This window comes from Carassius auratus, chromosome 14, assembly GCF_003368295.1.
Source record: "Carassius auratus strain Wakin chromosome 14, ASM336829v1, whole genome shotgun sequence".
NCBI lineage: Eukaryota > Metazoa > Chordata > Actinopteri > Cypriniformes > Cyprinidae > Carassius > Carassius auratus.
Genome location: NC_039256.1, coordinates 25,243,460 through 25,266,493, shown reverse-complemented (window position 1 = coordinate 25,266,493; position 23,034 = coordinate 25,243,460). Strand labels below are relative to the sequence as shown.

Here is a 23,034-nt window from a genome sequence, read left to right as displayed (position 1 = left end):
GTTATCAGCTTGTGAGGTTTATTTCTGTCATGACAACTCTTGGATGTATTGGCATGGTAATGTACAACAATGAACATGTTCATGTGTTTGGTACTGGCAGAATAGATCTGCTACGCTGCTCCTGCGGCAGAACATGTACCGAAACTTGCTACTGCCGATACATCAACATACTGCAGAGAGCAAGTAAAAAATACTGTTTCTATGCATATGCCATATAGGAATAACCCCCATAGTATACATGATCACCCCGTAGCAGATCTATACAGGTGGAGCTTAGCAAGATGGAGGGTTTTTGAAGTGTGCTTCTACTGCTACAGCAAACACTAGCTAAGTATGTGTATGTTGTACGGTGAGCTCACTGGCTACCGATATGGAGAAAACCAGTAAGCTGTGCCATGTTATAATGATGCAATTATGTATCATTAATTGAATTATACCTATTGGACTGCATCATCTAGAGTTTCAATTCAGAACTTTGGATTTAATGAGATATATAATTAATAACTTTTTGGAACAGCAAGTGCCATCACCTGTTAGAAATGCTCACACAAATTAATTACTTGGTATCCATTTGGCCTGAGCACACCTGAGCATCAAAATAAATAAATAAATCAAACTCGCAGAAGATCCAACTCACTGAGCAGACTCCGTAGAGTCACCATCACTTCCAGTCCAAAACCAGCATTCATCAGTACCACAGTGCTATTGACACAACAGCAAAGGGCCTGTAGCCAGCAGCAAATCCACCTGCTTAGGAGATGCTCCTGCTTTGATAGCTCCTTCACATATGCAGATTTCTTGGGAGAGGCTTGTTTGTAAGCGATTTCCTGGGAGACTTCCATCTTGGGCTTAAATAAATAGTGGAGTTGTGATGATTAGCACTGAGGTGTGCTCCTACTCCCACAAGCAATCTGCCAACCGTAGGCTTCTTCTGTCTTTGTTTTCACCTGAGTATTAACCAGAATCTCTCTCTCTCTTTTTCTCGTTCCCTCGGGTGGGTCCCAGAGCTACGGCCTTGATTGCGCTCTAATTTAGTTAGTTGGTAGCTGACTGTGACAATGATTCGGCCGAGGATTTTGCTGACACATTGTGTCACTCTTCAAGCAGACCTCAAAGGGAGTGAGGGAGTGACCTCAAGTGATGCCACAGTCACAAACCGATGGTCTTTTTAGCACGTCGTCTCTAGTCTATTTCTTTTGCTGTTTTTCTGTCTCACCTTTCTCTCTCTATTCCTTTTCCATTTTCTCCTACCTCCCTCGATTTTTTATATTTTTTTTTATATGTCATTCTATAAAAAGGAAGTCTGACATGCATCAGTGTCTTGGTTTAATCGTGACACATCTGCCATGATGTAGCGTTTCTCTGTCCTTATGCTTTCCACCCTGGATCTGTTATCGAGGTGCCATATGTATAATTACCTTATATAGAGGAACATATGTCATTTTTATTGCTACAGCGGGAGCTCATAAAAAGTGTGGTCCAAGGCTCAGGAGTCATGCTTTTCATTTTGGTTAGCCGTATGACAAGACCACATCCAAAATAATACAATACATTCTTCTGATACAATTCGTAGTTTTTATTTTTTTAGCGACGTTCGCTTAGGCGGGCACCCACTTTTCCTCAAACGTATGACTTAGAAGAAGTATCTATTTTGGCAGTTCTGTTATCATTCACTCTACCTTGTGTCATTCCAAACTCATGTGACTGACTTTCTTTTGAGGAGCGCAAATTATATTCTGAAGAATGTTTCATTTGTTTTGGCCACACAGTGAATGTCGACAGCAGTCAACTTAAAAAAAAATACAAAAAATACATGAAGGTAGTGTGAAACGAATCGATTATTCGTCTCTGATCACAGAAATATTGGGTTTTTACCTTGTACCAGTAACCAAGCACATAGGAACCAGCCATAGCACCTTAGCAACAGTATAATGAGATAAGAGCCACTCAGTACACCTTACATAACAGCATAAAACTGTGGTATGTTTCTTCTTCCTGTAATCACAGTTTGTACTGTCATTCTGTTTATGCTTGATGTCTGAAATTTGTTAAACCTTTAGCATCTGCAAATGTCTACCCCAAGCCCCTCCACCACCACCAAAAAAATGAATTTGCCACCCACCCCCCAAACGGATAATTGATAATTAATGCTACCCTCTGCTTCTGTCTTTTTGCTTTCAGTGAAAAAGGACGTGGAAGAAACAGATGACAGGATGACACAATTCAAGAAAAAAGCAAAAGAGCTGCGAATTCTGGATGCCAAGACAGCCCAGAATCTGTGTAAGTTATCAGCATTCCATATCATCTGTGTCCCCTAACACCCAGCCAAGAGCCTCCAGATCTGTTTTTTGTTCTTCCTTCCAAAGAAGTTACATATGTCTCCAAAGAATTGTCTTTAGAATATATATATATATATTTATTTATTTTTAAGAGAAGTCCTAGGTATTTTTTACTCCATTCTGGAAAAGATGGATCTAAGCAACTTTCTCTGTACTGAAAGCGGTTATCGCTGCTGAATCTATAGCCGCAATGTTGTCAGGCTTTGACTGACACTTTTCCTCTGCTCTCTTGTGTTTGTTTGTTTTCTTGTTCCTACATATCATGTCAGCTTTGAAATTCCTCGTATCCTCTTGAATTGTCAAGCAGCATTCGTCAGTATTTGCTCTTCCTGCAACAGGTTTTGGGGGTGCTGTTTTTTGACAATGGATTCTACCCAATTCCTCTGATATCAGCTGTATCGTAAACACATAGGAGGATAACGGGAAAAAGGACAAAGCATTTTATTTATGTCTGCCTCATCCTTACCTCAGAAAAAAAAAAAAAAAAAAAAAATTCCCCCCAAACCAAGAGTGCTTCCATCTAGGAAATTGATTGTTTTGATTCATTCATTCATTCTTATCCCAACATGTAAATGAAAATCAATGGTCAGTACAATTCTTTTGCTTAAAACACAATTCATTTATTTATCAAAATCAGTTTAATTAAATTTGGCCATTTCTTAGAATTCTACTTTAACATTACCCTGTGGCACTGAGTTTGACTCTCTATTGGACCAAAAGAAACTACCTGCTGATGTCACTATTTGGACTTGAACACATCTTGTTTTGTAGCCCGTATTGATCAGCCTGCCAGACCCTCCTGTCATTTAGTAACTCTGTCTCTCTTCCACTGCCACTTTTTCTCCCGCTCTTGAATCTTCAGGGAGAGGCTATATGTGTGTGTGCATGAATTCATTGTGCTCTCAACAATGCCTGTGACTCTTTGGACTCTGATTGATGAAAGCAGCATGAGAATGCAATTTTATTCTTCGTTGGAAATGTTGGCTTCTTTGTCTTGGAGAGGAGAACACCTTAGATATACAATATCACACTTCATGAAATATTCATAGCAAATGCTAAAATAACCAGCCACCTGAGTATATGTCCTACCCATGCTTGTTTTCATCCTTGCCGGGAGAGTACTTGGATTCCAATTGAATACATCAGTGCAATTTAAATGTGCGAATAGAGTAAGATGAAGATCCAAGTCTGGCTACACGGCTCCTGTTGAAGAACATTTTGCTAAGCCACATTATCCAAATGTTGTTTTAACATGGATAATAAAAAAATATAACTATGTGTGTGTGCTTTCTGACAAGACTTGTGCTTGTACCTCTCTATAATGATTCTTGGGTGATTTCCAGGACATATGCAGTTACTAGAGTTTTATACAGGGTTGCTGAATGGCCCATTCATTTCTGGTCCCTAGATATGGCTTGGATAAATTAATACATGGATTTGTTTGTTTGATTGTTTCATATTTATCATAAAAGCATTGTGGGTCCCATTGCTTAGAACAGTATTAGCACACTTTTTTTTTTTTTTTTAACAAAACTGCACAGTGTATTGTAACATTCATATCTTGGAATGAGTTATTGACTGAAAACTAATGCAATATGTAGTGTTAGAATGTATTCAAATCCTTAACACTTACCATGAGCAGTAATAATAGAGATGCTTGTGTCAGTCAATACTAATGCTACAAAAGGGGTGGCATTTTCATGAATCATGTAACATGCTCATATAACATGGAACAAGGGTAGATGATGTCAAGGCCATGTTTGTGTGTGTTTTTCTTTTTTCTTCTCTTCTTTTCTTCTATGATTAGAGCTGGAGCAGATGGAGATGGCCCTAACAGAAAAGATGCACTCACTCACTCACTCACTCACTCATTCACTCACTTTCACATTCTCATTCTCTCATTCTCATCTCTGCTAGTTCTTTACCCTGCCTTTGATGCAACACACACGCATACTGTGCACACACATCACTTCAGGCTTTGGAGTAACTAATGCTAGGACACGAGTGGGAGTGCTGTTACACATTCACTTCAGCCACAAATCTGTCATCTCTCACCGAGAAAGGAGGAAAGCAGAAAGAGATTGTGTAAAAGAATCTTAAATGCCAAACTATTTTATTTATTTTATTTATTTTATTTATTTATTTATTTTATTATTTTTATTTATTTATTTATTTATTTATTTATTTATTTATTTATTTATTTATTTATTTATTTATTTATTTATTTATTTATTATTTTATTTTATTTTATTGGGGCCTCAAAGACAGGGTTGATCCAGGGTTGTAAAAAAGACCCAAGGTACTTGTGCAACTTAATTCCTAACTTAATTGTGCAACTGTTTCCTAGGACAAGAGAGAGTTACTCATACCCCAAGGTATCTGTTGCTGTCTTCCGCTCATGCTGAGAGTACAATCTGTGGGCTGACTGGACAATGCCCACACTTTCATTTTCTGGCAATGAAATTCTAGGAAAACTTGTTGAGTTCCTTGATCCTGGGGGCCTGTGAGCAACCTACACAGACTCACACATGATCCCACACATCACTGTGAGTGTAAAGGGAAGCTGGATATTTGTTCTGCTACTCTGGACCCGGGGCCCGGGTGTGGCTCTTTGCACAGCTGAAACAATAATCCAGATGTGACGAAGAGGCTGTGAATCTCGCGAGTGTCGTTCACGTAGGAGGAACCGAGCAAAGCAGGCAAGAAGTCATGCTCCTCTATTAACACAGAGATACCCAGCATAGCTCTGAGGTCCGTTAGCATGTTTAACAATCCCAGCATTCTGTTTCCTTCCTTGGTCCAACTCCAGAAGAATCACATCAACCCTCGATCAGCATTCCTTTTTTTTTTTTTTACGCATGTAGCAGACTGCACTTAAAACAAAATGAGAGTTGCTATAAATTCTGCCTGTGTGTGGAGGCGGTTTAGTATAGATAGCATTTTTATATATGGGGCAGAAGTGCTCTCTTTGCTTAATGCTTGCAATTTGGCGGACTTGCAAGGTATGCTGTGCTGAAAAAAAAAAAAAAAAGTGCAAAAATGTGACTAAATCCCCGGGCTGATGAGTACGAGTGGATATGAACGGAAATGAATTATGGGATGCATCTGTCATGGACAAACTTGTTCGAGGAAAAACTCAGGATAATTCACTCACTGTGAATGTGTAAATTATGCTAATGAATCAACAGATGAGGCGAAAGCATTTGCCGTCCAATTAAATTATTTATTTATTTTTTTGCAACAAATATGATAAGTTCTGACTGGGGGTTGTTAAACTCACCACATTCAGTGATTAACCATTTGTTTGTTTATTGGCATGCGGTACTCTTGATGATTGGCTCATCATGCTACTGATGGCTGCTTCATTAGCATATCCCTATAGCCAGGCTGTATTGTGTTGTTAGGCTTGTTTTAAAACCTCGTGGTGTGTTTTGGCACACCGAAGCTACAATAAGAATTTCTTCCTATGCCATTGTGTCCGGTTTTTGCCAGATGAGCCCCCTGCTTTGAAATGCTGCCTGGTCTGCTCTACCTTCATCTAGTAGAATAAAAAAAAAAAGCACAGAACTCTCCTTTCTCTGAAGAAACCAGCATATTGTCACACGCAGATGGCCGACTAATGAATTGCAGAAAATAGAGCATAGTTTCACAGAGACTCGGTCAATCAGCTGGTGGGAATGAGAGTTTATTAAATCATTGTTCATCAGAAGTTGGACCTCATTCACCTGCACACCAGAGAGCTGGATGGTGGGGTGAAGCACAAGGGCCTTTGCGTTCATTGGCTGATGCAATCCAGAGGAATCTGACCAAATAAATACTTATTTCAGAGAACAGACTATCACGTATCATCTTCAGCAGATCCACTCAGCCATGCATTCCCATCAAACATTCGCTGAAATAGCTTAGAGGTATGTGGTAAAAAACAAGGGCAACCCCTTCAATCCTTTCTGTACTGTGATAATTTCCCAGAACAAAGTCAGGTTCTGCTCGGCATTGTTTCCAGACACTACTGGAAAACTCTTGACTGTTTTAATCTACATGAATGTTAAGGTAATTTTAACCTCAATGCAGTGACTGCTTCAGACAAGAATGTACAATTATGTTCGGTCCCCCACCGATGCACTATAAGCTATATGCTATAATTACAGACTATTCTTCCCTTTAGAAGCGATGGAGGTTATCAAATTCAGCTGTTGGGTAAATTGCACCTGTGGTTCTCTGCATTTCAACCTGGGTGAAAGTTTAAGATGTGCAGTCATTATCTGGTGATAGGGCCCCAAATCTGAGGTTATTTTAGCTGCTTTTATTGTTGCCAGAAAATTGTGTTTCTCTTTCACTTCCAATTGGCCCAAAGTGGAACAAACACTCAAATAGTGTTTTTACCATCCACCTGAGAATGTATTGACGTTGTCCCATGGTCATTTCTGAGTGAGGTGAACACTATAACACTCTAAACTACAGGGCCAGAAAATAACTCCTACTTTTTTTCCCTCCCTCACCCCCCTGCCCCCCAACCAAACAGCAATTTTCCTGGGATCATTCCGGCTGCCTTATGAAGAGATTCGGGATATCGTGCTGCAGGTGGATGAGGAGAGGCTAAGTGAAGCACTAATCCAGGTGAGTTGTGTGTGCATAGGCACTTTCACATATAATGCAGCTTGATCCCCCGCTTGAAACATTTATTTTTTAGCTCAGGAACATTCGTATTCCTTGTAGATCTAGAACATGTGGCAAATTAAATTGAATGGGTATGATTTGGAATGACACACACATCTTAATAAAAGGTCTAACAGCTGAAAATGCATATCAGAGCAAAGACCAAGTCCTGAGGTCTAAAGATCTGCCTGTAGAACTTAGAAACATGTTTACGTCAAGTCACACATCTGGGGAAGGGTTCAGAAAATAATCGATCTGGGTTTTATGTCAGATTGGCCAGACTCAATCTTATCAAAGTGAAGACACACAAAAACCCACTTGGAATTTGCAAAATAGCACCTGAAGGACCCTTAGACTGCGAAAAACTAGATTCTCTGGTTTGATAAACCTCAGTTCCAAGCATAATTTTTGAAGGATACCAGGCACTGCTCATCACCTGTAGAGTACTATACAAAAAGTAAAGTGTGCTGGTAGCAGCCTCATGCTGTGGGGGTGTTTTTCAGCATCAGGGACTGAGTGACACGTCTGAGAAAAAGAAAAGCTCAGTGCACCAAAATATTGAGATAAAATAAAAATATGCCTTGATAAAAATATAATCCAGAGCATTCAGAGCCACAGAATGGCCAGCAGGTTTACCTTCCAACAGGAAACTGTACAAAAAGAAATGAACCTAAACACAGCAAAGGTGACTTATAGACAACTCTGCTAATGTCCTTGAGTGTCCAAGCCAGAATTTGGTCTTGAACCAAATCAAATATTTCTGGAGAAACCTGAAAATGTCCAACCTGACAGATAATTTCCAAATGCTGATGTGCAAAGCTTGTTGTATCATACCCAAAAAGACTAGAGGCTGTCAAAGTGCTTCAGCTAAGTAATGAGTTAAGGGTTTGAATACTTACACCATGTACTCATTTCATTTGTATTATTATTATTATTATTATTAGTATTAGTATTATTAGTATTAGAATTATTATTTATTTATTTTTATTTTGTTTTTTTGTAAATGTACAAAGTTGTGACAGTTCTGTACCTCTAGAAATTCTTAGAGGTAAAATATCTTTGAAGTAGATCCCTATTCATATTTTCACACATTTTTTAGCACACCATGGTGATTCTAAACCTGAAATTGTCCAGCATGACTTCCTGTTCTACAAGATTATAAATATGAGAAACACAAAGACCAGATACCCTTAATCATAGTAGTATGCAGCACACTGAACCAATCAGCTCTAACAGAGATGAAGGTGATTGTTTAGAAACACTTGCTGCCCTCACAGAGAAATCTTTTACATTAAACGTCAAACTCAGAGGAATACAGCACTTTCTTCTTTGATGGCACCTACACTAGAGTTTATGCTGACTCACAGAATGCTTTTATTTTAATGGCAAATGTGCTTTGTGAGGATGTGGGGAAAGAATACATGGTTTTGTGAAAGTGACACTGTTACAGTATGTAAACACAGGTTGAGAGCAAATATGATGTCAGGAGGTGCTCTGATTAAGTTTTAAAAATTCAGATTTGATGAGTAGCGGCAAACAGGGCAGACAATTCTAATTTAAAAAAGAAATTCAAGTTAATTGAGTTCAAAGAAAATGTCAAATTTACTCTGATAAATGTGACTATCAAATGTCCCTTCCATAAACGCTGCGTTAGAAACACCCTCACATTATCGTGAACTATTTTATTATTATTATTATTATTATTATTATTATTATTATTATTATTATTATTATTATTATTATTATTATTATTATTATTATTATTATTATTATTATTATTATTATTAATATTTTGTAATATGCAATTTGATCCAAAGTCTATAAATCCAAAATCTAAACCTGACAGACTCTGTAAGATATCTTAAAATGGACCACGTCTGGATCTTCCATAAAGACAATGATCCAAAACAAACATCAAAATCAACACAAAACTGGGTCACTGAGCACAAAATTAAGTTTCTGTCATGGCTGTCTCAGTTCCCTGACCTGAACCCTGTAGAAAATGAGTGTGGTGAACTGAGGAGAAGCACCAACATGGATCTGGTGTTCTGAAGTATCTGGATAGATTCTGCATGAAGGAATAGTCTGTGATCTCATCAGGTGTTCTCCAAACTCTTCAGGCATTATAGGAGAAAACTCCTAACTGATGTCTTGAGAAAAGGACGTTGCAATAATTGGGTGCCAATAACTGTGGACACACACACACACACACATCTGTTTTTATCTATTTTATTTATTTATATCTGTTTACATCTATTTTTATTGTTTTGTATTCTACATTTGCACCATCATTCTTATTCTTATTCTTATTCTTATTTTTTATTATTATTATTATTATTATTATTATTATTATTATTATTATTATTATTATTATTATTATTATTATTATGTGTTTTATTTTAGTATCTTAGGGCTGCTACAGTTGTGTTACCTGATAGTTTAAAAAAATAAATAAAAAAAAATTAAGGTACAATAAATGTATTATTAATTTCTTTATGTAACTGTTTAATTTAATTCAGAAAATAAAATGAAAGAATTACTTTATTAATTAATTTATTTTAGAGGCAGGTTTATTGTTTAGATAATTTGGAGTCATAAAAATAGTATTATTTATTCATTAATTTTATTATCATTATTATAATTATTATTAGTTTAATAGGGATTTAGTTTTTGTTACAGACAAATCTCAGAATTGTCTGTGTTTGTGTGTGTGTGTGTGTGTGTGTTTGTGTGTGTGTGTGTGTGTGTGTGTGTGTGTGTGTGTGTGTGTGTGTGTGTGTGTGTGTGTGCGCGCGTGCGCGCCTGCGTGTGTATGAACTTTTGACTGAAACACACCAAACCCCTAAACAGATAAATCTGTTTTTTCGAAAGCCAGACATTCATGGGAATTTTCTGAATAGCATTTGTAAAAACGTCCTACGTTTGTCTTTGCTCAGAGATTCGTCATGCTTACAGATGACTGTGTGCATCTGAAAGGCTTCATTAAAGAGACGTCTTTGATGCCAGGCAGTGCTTCGTGTACAATACTCTGTCTGCTTTCATTCACCAGGCCAGTAGAAGCTCCACTTTGACTCTCTCATAATAGCTGCTTTGGGACAGAACTTGGCAAAACTCCTGCCGCCCCACCCTCCCTCCCACTGCCCTTTGTCTTACAGGCAAGATTGATGATCCTTCAGGAAGCTCTTCACACCCTAACTGTCTCAGTGGTTTTTGTTCATCTAAAACGTGGTAATTGCGAATGGCATGTGTTTCCTGAACTAAAGACACCTCAGCTGTCTGTGAAAGAGTTGATCTCATTTACATTAGACCACCCTTTGCCTCGAACCCACTGGTGGCTTTTTCACCACTGTGAATTAGGTGGATTTGAAAGAGTCAACTCTGCTTCACAACTGACAGCTTGGCGTTTATCTCAGAGACCACTAGGGGGATTTGTGACTTTCATTTTAGCTTTTGCTTCTGAAGTGCTTGGGCTATGTTCAACTGCCGGAATTCATCTGCCACCCCCCACCCCCCATCTAGATGAGGTATTTTGGTTGTTTTCAGTCTGTATTTTTCTCCTTGCTCTTTTTTTCAAAGCTGGAGAAAGGTAAGGGAGATAAGGAATATTTAGATGTCCTGGTCCACGTTAGCCCTTCTTGGTTGTTGCTGGGAGCAGAGATGACCTTTAATTGCCAGGTGGTTTGGGCTGGGTGTGTTGAAGCCTGAACTGAGGTGACAGCCCTGTCGCTCTTTACAGAAGCAGAAGAGCTAAAGTGATGACCTTTTCCCACATTCAGCTGCGCTTTATAGAGGAGATTCATCTGTCAGGTCTGCACACCTCTTTCCCTTGTCTCTATTCTCAGTTTCATCCTTCTTTCTCTCTATCCCTCTCTCTCTCACTCGTCCAAACACGCCCCCTCACATTTATCACCTTCATCGTCCTATCTTCATCCCTGGAACTCACATAACCATGGCATGAGATCCTCATCCTTGAGTGGGAGGTAATGCACAGGTCCAGTTTAATGTCCTTGCACGGTAATGGTAAAGGCTTTTTAGCGGTTCTCTGGCAGGACGGTAATGCCTCAGTCATGCCGACGGGATGTTGGCAGAGGCTTGTGGGTGAGCTCGCAGCCACAGACAGACGTGCCTCTAAACCACTCAAATAATATGGATAGAGAAAGAGAGGTATTTTTCTTTTTTTCCCTCCTAGGGTAGGGACATGGTGACTGCTGCTCTACCTTGACATCATTCATACTGCCTCTAGGAAATGTCACGTCTCAAAATAGGAAAGACAGCCAGAAGTGTGTAAATGTCCCAGTGGTCACACTCAGGATTCAGACTGACCGCACATGAGTGAAATGAGCATGGTCTCATTTATGATAGAATGACAATATGCTTACTCGCGCTCTCTCTCTCTCTCTCTCTCTTCTCTTTCTTCTCTTTCTTCTCTCTCTCTCTCTCTCTCTCTCTCTCTCTCTCTCTTTCTCTCTCTCTCTCTATATATATATATATGTTCTTTTGAATGGATGAATTTTACAAGAATGTGATGATGCCTTTCAGCAGTCATCAGCATTGTAAATCCTCAAAAGTTTTTTTTTGGTTATTATTATTATTATTATTATTATTATTATTATTATTATTATTATTATTAAGTATATTTATAACACAATACTTTGTAGAATATGACCTTTGGATCAAATTGCAAAAAAAAAAAATTAAAGCTAATATGAGGGTGTTTCTAACGCAGCGCCTATGGAAGGGACATTTGACATTTAAATTTAACTGGGTAAATTTGACATTTTCTTTGAATTCAATTTACTTGAATTCTCCTTTAAATTAGAATTGTCTGCCCTCTTTGCTGCTTATCAAATCAGAATGAAAAAAAACTTAAATCAGAGCACCTCATGACATCATATTTGCTCTCGACCTGTGTTTACATACTGTAACAGTGTCACTTTTCACAAAACCATGTATTCTTCCCCCACATCCTCACAAAGCACATTTGCCATTAAAATAAAAGCATTCTGTGAGTCAGCATAAACTCTAGTGTAGGTGCCATCAAAGAAGAAAGTGCTGTATTCCTCTGAGTTTGACGTTTAATGTAAAAGATTTCTCTGTGAGGGCAGCAAGTGTTTCTAAACAATCACCTTCATCTCTGTTAGAGCTGATTGGTTCAGTGTGTTTCGTACTATACATACAGTACCCCCATAGATCTGTAAACCCCAGCAGGCTTGCCAGGGTGTAGCATCCATAAAGTAGGTGTGTGAAGCCTCTCATCTAACGCTTCCCTGCACAGCCAAGCAGTCAAACACTTACTTTCCATTGTCTGGAGAAAAATTCAATGCCTCCTTCAGATGCTCTGTCTCACTTGCTTTCTTGCTTTCTTCCTTTCTATCTCTGACAAGAATGAGGCTTAGCCTCTCTCTTTTTTATTTTTTATTTATTTTCTTTTTTTAAGTTCTTCTTGCTTTGTGGATGTCATTCCACATTTTGTCATCACGCAAGCAAAGAACCGTCATCCCACTGACAACAAAGGGCCTGCAAAACAATCAGATAAGAAAGCATTTATTATAGTGTCTGGTCCAGGCAAAGGTCCCCATAAAAAAGGCAGATGTGCTGGCAAAGAAGCTCTGCCCCATTGTAGATGTGTGACACAGACAGAAAAGAAAGAGACTGGGCACGTGCAAAAGAGACCAAGGTCCGCACACCGCCATTGTGCTCACGTCTTTCAGAACGCCTGCTTCACACCCAAAAGAAGCCAGGTTCAGCCACGCTCTGCTTTGTTCAAGCCACCAGTGAGGCCACAACCTTAAATCTTCCACCCAGGCAAATCCCCTTCCCTGTGCATCATGGTGTTATATTAATACACACCAATTTCTTTCACGCGCAACTGAGTTCAGCAGCTGCGCCCTGCTGACCCCATATGAAATGTGTGAAGATAAGGCTGAAGGTTCCTTTACATCACTTTTTTGATACTGCTACATCTCTGTAATCAGTTTAGACGATAATTAGAGAAACAAAACACGGGATTTCTCATCTGCTGCCAGGGAGGCAGTATCTTAAGTTTGCGTTCTCCAATGGTGTCTTAATCCCTCAAGAAGCCTGCAGCCCTCTGGGAAGATTTTAATGTGGAGATAGTGGTTTTTGGTTCAATGCCCTTGTACTGCTGATGCCAAGTAAAGCCAAAAGCCAGAACAATGCAGATATCATTAATAAGCTCTCAAAGGCTGTGGCCCTCTCTGAAATAATGCACCAGTAGCATTATAGTGTGCTGAGAATAGGACAATAGACAAACAGACCACACTCCAATGCAATGCAGTACGATGATAAACAAAGTAACAGGTTAGTCTTGATAAAGGAAGGGAACAGAGAGGGATAAACTAGGATTTTGTCAGCATTTTTCTGGGAGAGGAGTTTTAAAGAACAATCTTGCTGCCCAATCGCTACTTTCACATGGATGGATGTTTCTTATTCTCACTTTCTCTATGGCTCGTTTTCTATAAGAGGGTTGTACTTAAGCACTGTACAGGCCTGGAGCAAAACTTTATCTCTGAATTCTAATAAGCTTTTCTATCTACATCATATTCAAGATGGACTCAACCTTTGTACTCTTTGTATAGCGCTATCAACAGGGAGCTTTGTAATGAACACTAATAGATTTCATTTGAAAATGACCCACTGCACGTCTCTCTTCTTAGCTCACATGCTCTCATTATGGCAAGGCTAACCTCAGTTCAGCTCAGTTAATGTGTTCAGTGAAAGGCCAGTTATTCACAGGAAATAGTACTATGGGCTTTAATATTCCTGCTGTGGTTTTGTGTGGTGGTCTTTTTCAAACTTCAAACCGAACTAGAAATATCAGCACATCTATAACTGGCCAATTTGTTAAATATTACGTGGCCCGATGAAGGGCTGTTAATTGCTATCCAGGTTTCTTCTCTCGTTAGGTTCACAGATATCTCTGCACACTTGCTTCATGCATGTGTTGGATGTGGAGCCATTTAACAGTCATATACAAGCGGTTTTAAATTGCATGACTTTTTGTACTAGGAATGTACCCGGATGAAGATAATCAAACGAGAAATGCTTATATGCAGTTAAAATATTGTGTAAATGTTGAATGCTAGATTTTGTATTTGTTGATTTCGCACACATTCATGATGGTATTTGCAATTTAAAGGGGTCATATGATGCTTTTTTAAAGATCATTATTTTGTGTATTTGGTGTGACAGAATATGTTAACATGCCTTAATGTTAAAAAAAAAACACATTATTTTTCAAATATTGTACATTATTTGTAGGCCCTCTATGCCCTACCTCTCTCAAATGTGTCGTTTTCTATAAAGTCCCTCCTTCTGACAAGTGCAGTCTGCTCTGATTGGCCAGCTGACCGAGTGCACTGTGATTGGCCGAACACCGCAAGCACTCATCGGAAATGTAATGCCCCTTTCCATAATTACCATCTTTCAAAATAAATGTAAAGACAGGTAATAATGTCCTTAGTTTTACCATCAGTTCAAGCCGAAAGGGGAACAGAATGGTGTGACAGACACAGTGATGAAGCTTGTATGTGTTTTCAGTACACAAGCCACAGACGGTTAAGACAGCTGACTCCACTCTGTGACCCTGTCTCTCTCTCTCTCACACACACATACACACACAAGCAAAACTCTTAATTTGAACATTCAACAGCAAATTCTTAAACTAATAACACAGCATACTTACAGTAGCTGATTAAGAAGTGCCAGATTGCCGTAGCAAAGTCAGAATGACCTCCTCTTCCAGGTTCACGAAACGGTTGTCCATAAAATGTGTTGCTGTTCTGTTGAAAGTACTCTTAAAGATTCCTTAATGCATCTACTTTCGAAAGACCAATTAAAGTGAGTTTGCTTTCGCCTAGAAACACACAGCATCTCCCTGACATGGGACATGTTTCAATTTCTTTGCGTCAACATTTAGGCAGCATTACTCAAATATTTCCACACAGTGACGTATACATGTGGGGGCGTGTTTGAATGAGGTGTTTTAGGGGGCCATGGCAGAGCCTTAACTAAAAGAATATCTCTTTGGATCTGAGACTGTAGTCTTTGCAACTTTACAGATCTTCTTCATGCACCAAGAGTTTGTAAAACTCCAAAGAGAAAGGAAAAATTGAAATCACATCATATGACCCCTTTAAAACTTTATTGTAAATCCTTTAATTATATTTTTTATATTGTCTGAGAATATTTAGAATATTTATTTATTCAATCCTCCAGTGCCCAAACTTGGACTAAAATGTTGACAAAAAAAAATGTGAAAAAAAAAAAAAAATGAGACAAAATATGCTTATTGTTTAATTTAATTTAGTTTGATTTTATTTAATATTTAATTTGATTCCGTATTTAATTTGATTTTATATTTAATTGTTGATTTTATTTTTTCCAGTTTTATCAGTCACTTTATTTATTTATTTATTTATTTATGTTTATAGTGCTCAGTGTTTTTTTTTCACAAAACCAAGGGTTTATTCAGACATTTTTGTTCAGCAGAACAACAGATCAAAGTGAAAATATTTCTACACATCAATAAAAATTGACCTCCTTGTTATTACAGGTGGGGAAAAATAAAATGTTTGTTATTATTTATCAGGTGAATTCAAATCCAATTATGTTCTATTTTGTTTTCAGTTAAAATTACTTAGTTTTTATTTTGATATTAAAGAGTCTTTCTGTTGCTTGTTGATCAGTGGCAGAAAGGCCATGTCCACAAATCCACAGTGATCTGTTGCTGTGAGACAGCAAAACCAGAAAAAGTCCAAGCAAGTGAGTACTTTTGGCACTATATGTGGTCATACACTTGATTTGAGCATGTTAGATCTCAGCCCAGTGTTATAAGGCAGTGAAATGGCCCTGTCTACCTGTCTCTCTTGGTGCTCCCTGTCTGTCTCCATCAACACAGGCTGCAAACACCCAAGAGGTTCTCTCAGTTCCCTCTTAACACTGCCTATTACAGGTCAGTCTGCACTGTTTCATGTACTGATCTTTAGCAGGGCTCTGTATGCCAGTCACTGTGGAAAGTTTTCTCCTCACACAAGCAGGGTTTTCAAGCATATAAGAAAGTCTGTAGCATGAGTGATTCATGTTAATCACGGTGTGTCGTGGGGAGTATGTCTCACAACCTCAGCTGTGTATTTGACAGCCAAGTTCCCCCAGAGCCCCAGTGATGTCATCACTATGATGTGTGTCATTGCATCCACGGAGCTGCAGAGCGGTGTCACCGCTGAGTTTCTGTAATTATATATATATATCATAGACGTAAGAAAAACTGCTCCTCACCACATTAGTATGCTCCTCAGTACCTTCTACTTGTTATGCATTATGTCAATCATTCCTTAGGATTCATCCCTTTTGACCGCTCGACTACTGCAAAGGAAATTTACTAATGTAACACGTACCCTTGTGCAATTCAGTATTCAAAGGAACGCCATACTTCCCATTTTTCTCATTTTAGCACCTCATGTATTTTTGATTCCTGAGTTGATAAGATGGAAATGTGCGACGCTCAATCCTGTTTCACTCCTACCTTGTGAAGTATGCTTTATGAGTCCCTTTGGTCTGAATACTTTCCAAACGGAAGATTTTTCATTCATACACCTACGCTGGACCGCATAACTTAAGGCCCTTTTTTAAAGCTGTGATTGCGTTCAGGAGTAATGTTAATAAATAGTCAATCATGATAAAATATTAGGGCTATGCTATTATTTGTAAACCCATAATATTGAAGACTTAATTTCTTAAAGGAGACCATTGCCCCCACCAAAAAAATAACTCCCATCATTTGCTGCCTTTGGTAACTTTTACCCACATATCATGTACAGTATTAAGTTTTTTTTTTTTTTTTCTATTCTTCTGTGGAACACTAATTAATAATGTATTCAATTGTTTTGTTTTATTTCATTTATTCATTTTTTTTTTTTGCCTTAATAGTTTATCAACAGTATAGAGACTTAGATTCAGCATAAAAATTTGATTCAAAATATATTATTATTATTATTATTATTAGTAGTAGTGGTAGTAGTAGTAGTAGTATTGTTGTTATTGTTGTTATTTTATGAAACTCTCCAGTTTGGTTTAGCCTAAATAGTTCCTGACCACAATAGTACATTTGAATTCAACATGAATGTTTGATTCAACAAACTTCACAGAAAGAAAAAATCAGTATTGAATCGGTCTCTGATTATTATTATTCAATAATCTATCCTTGCAATCTATTTTTGTTCCACTCAAAGCGTCATAACGGCAGCTAATAAAGTATGTAGCGCAATGCATAATGTGTAGCGATGACAAATAACCACACTCTCTGTCCCGTGTGATACAGCACCACAGCGTTAGAGATGACAGTATCGCATTCTCGAGTCCTTAGAAATCTGGCATCGCATTAATAGATTATAAGGGTGATGTAAGGTAGCGTCCTTGACTGAAATCTTCATGGCATAATCTGAGAAGCCCGTTGTCCATCCTGACGTATGTCCTGTCAGCTCTCCCTCTCGCTGTGCCTTCTCAGCATGCTGGTGGATAGTCGTGCCTGTTAGGGGTTCCGTGTTTGCCCTTGCTTGTTATTATTGTTTATCTTGTTTGTCAATCACCCTGATCGTCTGCCATTTCGGCTTTGCCTTCATACATATTCATGAGCCCTCATTACCTGCCTCACTGGTTGGTTGCAGGGCATGGTGACGGTGCCAGCCTTTGTTCTGGAGGCTAACAACAGGTGACTGGAGCAGTCTGGTGTGTTGTTACCTGTCGTTTGAATATAGTGAAAAGTACGTTCAAGACGGGACAAGAACTACAGAGGTGTGCCAGGCTTCCAGATTAATGGCTAAGCAGAAAATACTGCTCACCCCCTTGAGTTTAATTGAGGCTTTGTTTTGGCACAACGCTAGTAGGCTCCTCTGCGTGAAATGCAAATTCAGTAACAAAACAACATTGTGTAGTGCTGATTAAGTGAGTAATTGTGTGTGTGTGTGTGTGTGTGTAAGACTCAGGTGTTCATGCTCTCCATATCCATAAAAAAGTCCTTAAAAAGACAAAATTAATGTCATGGCAGGTCTGTCAGCTTTGTCAGCTCTATCCCTCACCGACCCAAATATAATCCTTTTTTTTATTTATTTCTCATTTAGTTTAATGCGATTTTGGAATCTGTCATCCTAGGTTTGTCGCCTGTCAGTTTCCAACTGTGGCTAGTGTCTGTGACAGTCTGAGGTGTTAGTTCGATTTAGGGGAGTAGAGATCCCTTTCGGTTCTGTCAAAGTGCTGCTCTCTAGATTAGCTTAATGCCAACTGCACAACGGTAATGTGTCACATGTTGTGCCCATTGAGGAAAATTACTCTCCTGAGTGGCTGTGGATGTGTGTTTTCTGTTTATCTGTGAGGCCCTGTTTACACCTTGTATTAAGATGTGTTAACATTGATCCCATCACAAGTGGACAAAGCTAAATACAGGCTCTAGCTTGTCCACTTTTGACCACCTCCAGAGGCAGTCGAGAACACATTTGACTGGATTGCACTAGTAGTGTGGACGCTCACGTGGTCGAATTTGTCAGAACATCCACTAAAGTCCACCTAGTCTCCGCTGACTGAGCTTATACTTAAACATTACTATGTACATTTCCTATCCGTTATTTTACAAAATTAGAATGTTAATTTAAATTCAAATTGGCAAGTATATGTGACCCATTGAAATTAATGTTTTTCTTTCCAATGGTTTAGATTTGCATGCACATGAACAACAGGAGAAAAGAGAAAAACATATAAAATGACATATGATACAAATAAAATAAATAGGCCTACATGAATTATTTAATAATTAACAAATTAACGAAAAAAACAAAAGCAAAACAAAAACAAGTCTGTTTTTGTTTCATTTGTATGGCCACACCACAGGTTTATGGAAACAGAGATGGCTGAAAATGCATCCTGTTTGTTTTCTTTATTTTACAAAGTTATCGCATTCAGATCTTTTTTTTTTTTTTTCTGTGATTAGAAAAATATCCATGATCCTCTCACTCGCACACACCATATCATTTATAGTATTGCTGGATGTTTATAGGCCTGTGTTGTTTATGATTATTTAGTTATAATTTGTTTTATTCCATGATTTTATACATAACATAACATATATAATACATAACATTTTGTACTATAATTTTGTAGCTACTTATACTTTCAGATTGTCATCTTATTCTGTCCTGTATACCAGTAAAATGGATTGAATGTAATACTTTTTGTAATACTTGACTGATCCATGTAAATGTTTAAAAAATAGCTTTAAATAAATAAATACATAAATAAAAACACGTGTATGTATAATGCGCAAGCTTTTTTCACAATATTAGATGGAAAGATCAGAAAAGCCCACATACATTGGGCTATAGACCCTTCCATGGTCCGAAGTGGACATAAGAGATGGTTTGAAACACCAGGTGTGAACGAGAATGTGTGATCCCAACAACCAAAACATATCTTAATACCAGATGTGAACTGAGCATACATCCACCACTGATTCGATCTTCACACCTCACCTCACCTCAAGTATGTTGTGATAGGTTGATATTCCTTTAAATCTGTTTTATTAAAACTTTGGCTTTTGCGGTCTCCAATGTGTATATGTTTTGGAGCAAGTTCCTTGGAGGTGTGCGATCATGCTGACAATCGGAGTGCTGTATTATTAAATTGAGAGATGCAGCTGTGATAAAATTATGACCTAATTTTGTAGACCAATGCCATATTGCTCCCTAATTGGATAGAAGCTGATTGCATTTATGTTGTTATGATAATTACCCTGCTTATTTATTAGTTATTTTTATTATTTATTTATTTTTTCTGTTAGTTTGATCAGTACTACATGTTTATTAGGCTTCTGAGAGATAAGGTGACTAACTCTACATGTGCAAATCGGATGTCAGGCTGAATCATGCACTCTGAATTACACCGAATAACAGATTTGCTGTAATCTCGAGACATGTATTGCTCTTTCTCAAAGAGGCAACCCATTGTGTCATTTGTGTTACATGATACATAAGCTTTCTTTAAGGAGATCAAACTATTCATGTCAAAATAAGGTCATTATGTGCACAAGTGAAATATTTACTGAAACGGATAAATATACCTGTCATGAATGAATATTTTGTGCATGTCTTGGTATGTTTTAGTGTTCTCCGGTATTGATTTAAACAGAGGTCCCTGAAACGATTTACCGAAAGCTGTGCCGAGACCTGCTGAGACGCCACAGCAGGAAGGCGACCGTATAATGTTTCACATGTGTGCTTGGCCAAGAGAAAGACAGAGTTGCATGTGGCGATACGTCCCAAAAATTAAGAACAGATCAATTAAACAAAAAAAAGGAGGGTGAACAGTCAATCATATCTGTCAGTCCTATCCACAACAGACCCGACTGGTTCAGATGAGGAGTTCTGTGTTTGGCATCACATACAGGCAAGGTTACAGCCCCCCGTACACCCCTCCTTTTGTGAATTCTTTCAGTTTAATAAAGAGTTTATTGCTAGGAGAACATTTTTATTGATTGTGCTGTCCCTGGGAGGGTAATTTGAGATTTGTTGATCTTCCCTCGTTTCTGACTTTACTGTTGGGCATATGCTCTGCTGAGCCGAGGAGAGACGTCCGTGGGAGTAATTTATTTCCATCTACCCAAGCATGGTGCGCTTGTTGTAATGGCTGTTCTCTTTCACTCTGCCTGTACTGAGCATCTGTCTCGCTTGTTGGCCGATATTCAGATCATGGTAAAAACACAACTTAGAACCTGCATCTGTCTATCTATCTATCTGTTTGTCTGTCTGTATCTGTCTGTCTCAGTGACATATTGATTATTTGTTGATATTACTGTCTGTTTAATTTTAATCTGGGTCGTTAAAATTTTTATGTTTAAATAATGGATGCTCATTTTTGCATTTAAATTACTTTTGCCTTCATCTAATGCGAAGTTAATCTTTAATAACACTATGAAGTGTAATCATTTGCTGATCTTAAAATGAAAATTCATCTTTCATTCTTCCAATAATATTTTGAAAACTATTTCATTTATTAGGTATTGGGCATAACATTGCAATAATTATCTAGTTTTGATATCGGTCCCTACTTGTGTGAGTGTGTGTGTGTAAAACATGCGATAAAAAAAAAAAAACTCAATCGCATGCTATTACAAATTTATAAGCCCCACTTGTGATTATGAGCTTGACTAATTCCAGCGGTCGACTTCACATTGCTTATATGTGCAACTTTAACTCCCACTTTCCGATTTACGATCATTCTGGTAGCATCAATGAAAACAGACAGACAATGGTAGCAATATTAGCCTTACAGAGTGCCAAGAAGGTATCTCAGAAAGGCAGTTTGGAAAACTAATGCATGATACTTACTTACTGGAGGTGTAGCTAGATCATGAATAGCTGGCACTTCTCCATCCTTCAGGAGCAACTTTTTTTTGCAAAATACTAATCTTCATTCACAAAGCAGTCCAGTGTAAATGATTTACGCAGACATAAACGAATTTCGGTAGAGTTGAGGGACCATTTTCTTCAAAAACAAAATGAATCAACCTCGTCTTCAGTGGATAAGATTTTGGGAGTAAATGGAGAGAGCTATGTGGATTCATACATCTAGCTACAGAACACCTTAAGTGCTTGGAAGACCTTCTCGTCAGTGCAGCAATGGCAGACTATATACAACTCGCTGTGAACTCGCTCAGGGTGGTTCTAAGTGTAAACGTCAGTATCTGTCAACTAGGGCTGTACATTTTTTTTTTTTTGAATTTTGAATATTTGTCGAATTTAAAATAAAAATCCACATTCTAATTTTAGTTGTGCGTTAAGGCTTCTTTAAAGCCCGGCCCGGGTATACTTCACAGTCCGCGTTCCATTCCTGCTTGAGCCCAACAGCATCCGCACAGCTTTCAAAAGGCGGACGAGCTCAACATGCAGTACCACTTCTGTCTCATCATTCATCTTGTGCGTACGCTGTTGTACGCGTACCGTCCGCGCGGTCTCAAAAATAGCCTGCACGCAGGTGGGGTGCGCAGCTATCCGCAAGCTCTCTTGACGGCGAAAATGACAATGCTGACGGTGCGATTGATCCGGACAGCCGAACTATATTTTGGCCTATATCAGTGGCACACGAGATACGAAGACAATAAGTGTCATTGCATTATAATTTTTTGGTTAGCCTATCCAATTGAAGCCATTAGATCGCTGCTGCAATGTTCGCTAAAAATAATGCAGAAAAAGAGAACATCAATGTCAATGCCAACATCAATGAAGATCTTGTTTACATCAAAACTGAAACCAAGCCGTTCACACAGAACGCATATTTCGCGCATTTTCTAGAGTGACATCTCCTGTTAACTTTGGACTTGCGTCTTGCACAATAGAGCCTCATGTTTAGAAAGCCATGTAAAATGAATGTAAGTTCAACTTTTTAAAAACATATCTCGAGACTTTATGTTGGGTTTTTCCCCATACCACTGCATCTCATGTTTTTAAATGAAAAATGTACTCTGTATGAAAGCCAAAAGCTTTCCATCACCCTTACTAAAATTAAGCATTTTAAATTTAAAATAATTCGAATTTTGATAACATAAAAGTAAAAAAAATTGAATGTAGTTTTTCAGTCATTTTGACAGCCCTACTGTCAACTTTCGTGAGCAGGGCCTGTGGCTAATGTGACGTCACATTAGCAGCAATGCTGAAAACTGGTTTTTGGGAGACACTGCTGTTTACTTATGGGGATAAAAAAGGAGTGAGTGGATTTTTATCCTCATAGGGTTGTTGTGTCAACTGCCAACACAGATTTAATATATTTATATTGATTCCTCACACAGGAAATGGACGGTAGCATTGTAAGATAAAGGGTTCCATGCAGTGCACTTTGTTTAATATCGCAGATTTAGGCAAATGTCTTCAGGGTATTTCTAACCATACAGAAAACTAACATGCTAGACACAATATTTATACTATACTGTACACTGACGAACTTGTGGTATGTGTAGTATGGTAATATGCTAATCTGA

General features: G+C 38.2%; 1 protein-coding gene across 8 annotated transcripts in view; it reads left to right on the top strand.

Annotated features, from left to right (window-relative positions):
* The window catches only part of diaph2 (diaphanous-related formin 2), a 381,616-nt gene that overhangs the window by 212,218 nt on the left and 146,364 nt on the right, over positions 1–23,034 (top strand). For all 8 annotated transcript variants that reach the window (XM_026280881.1, XM_026280882.1, XM_026280884.1 and 5 more), the window contains 2 exons: positions 2,182–2,280; positions 6,862–6,956. In XM_026280881.1, the coding sequence (XP_026136666.1) occupies positions 2,182–2,280; positions 6,862–6,956 (194 nt within the window). The remainder of the gene's footprint in view (positions 1–2,181; positions 2,281–6,861; positions 6,957–23,034) is intronic.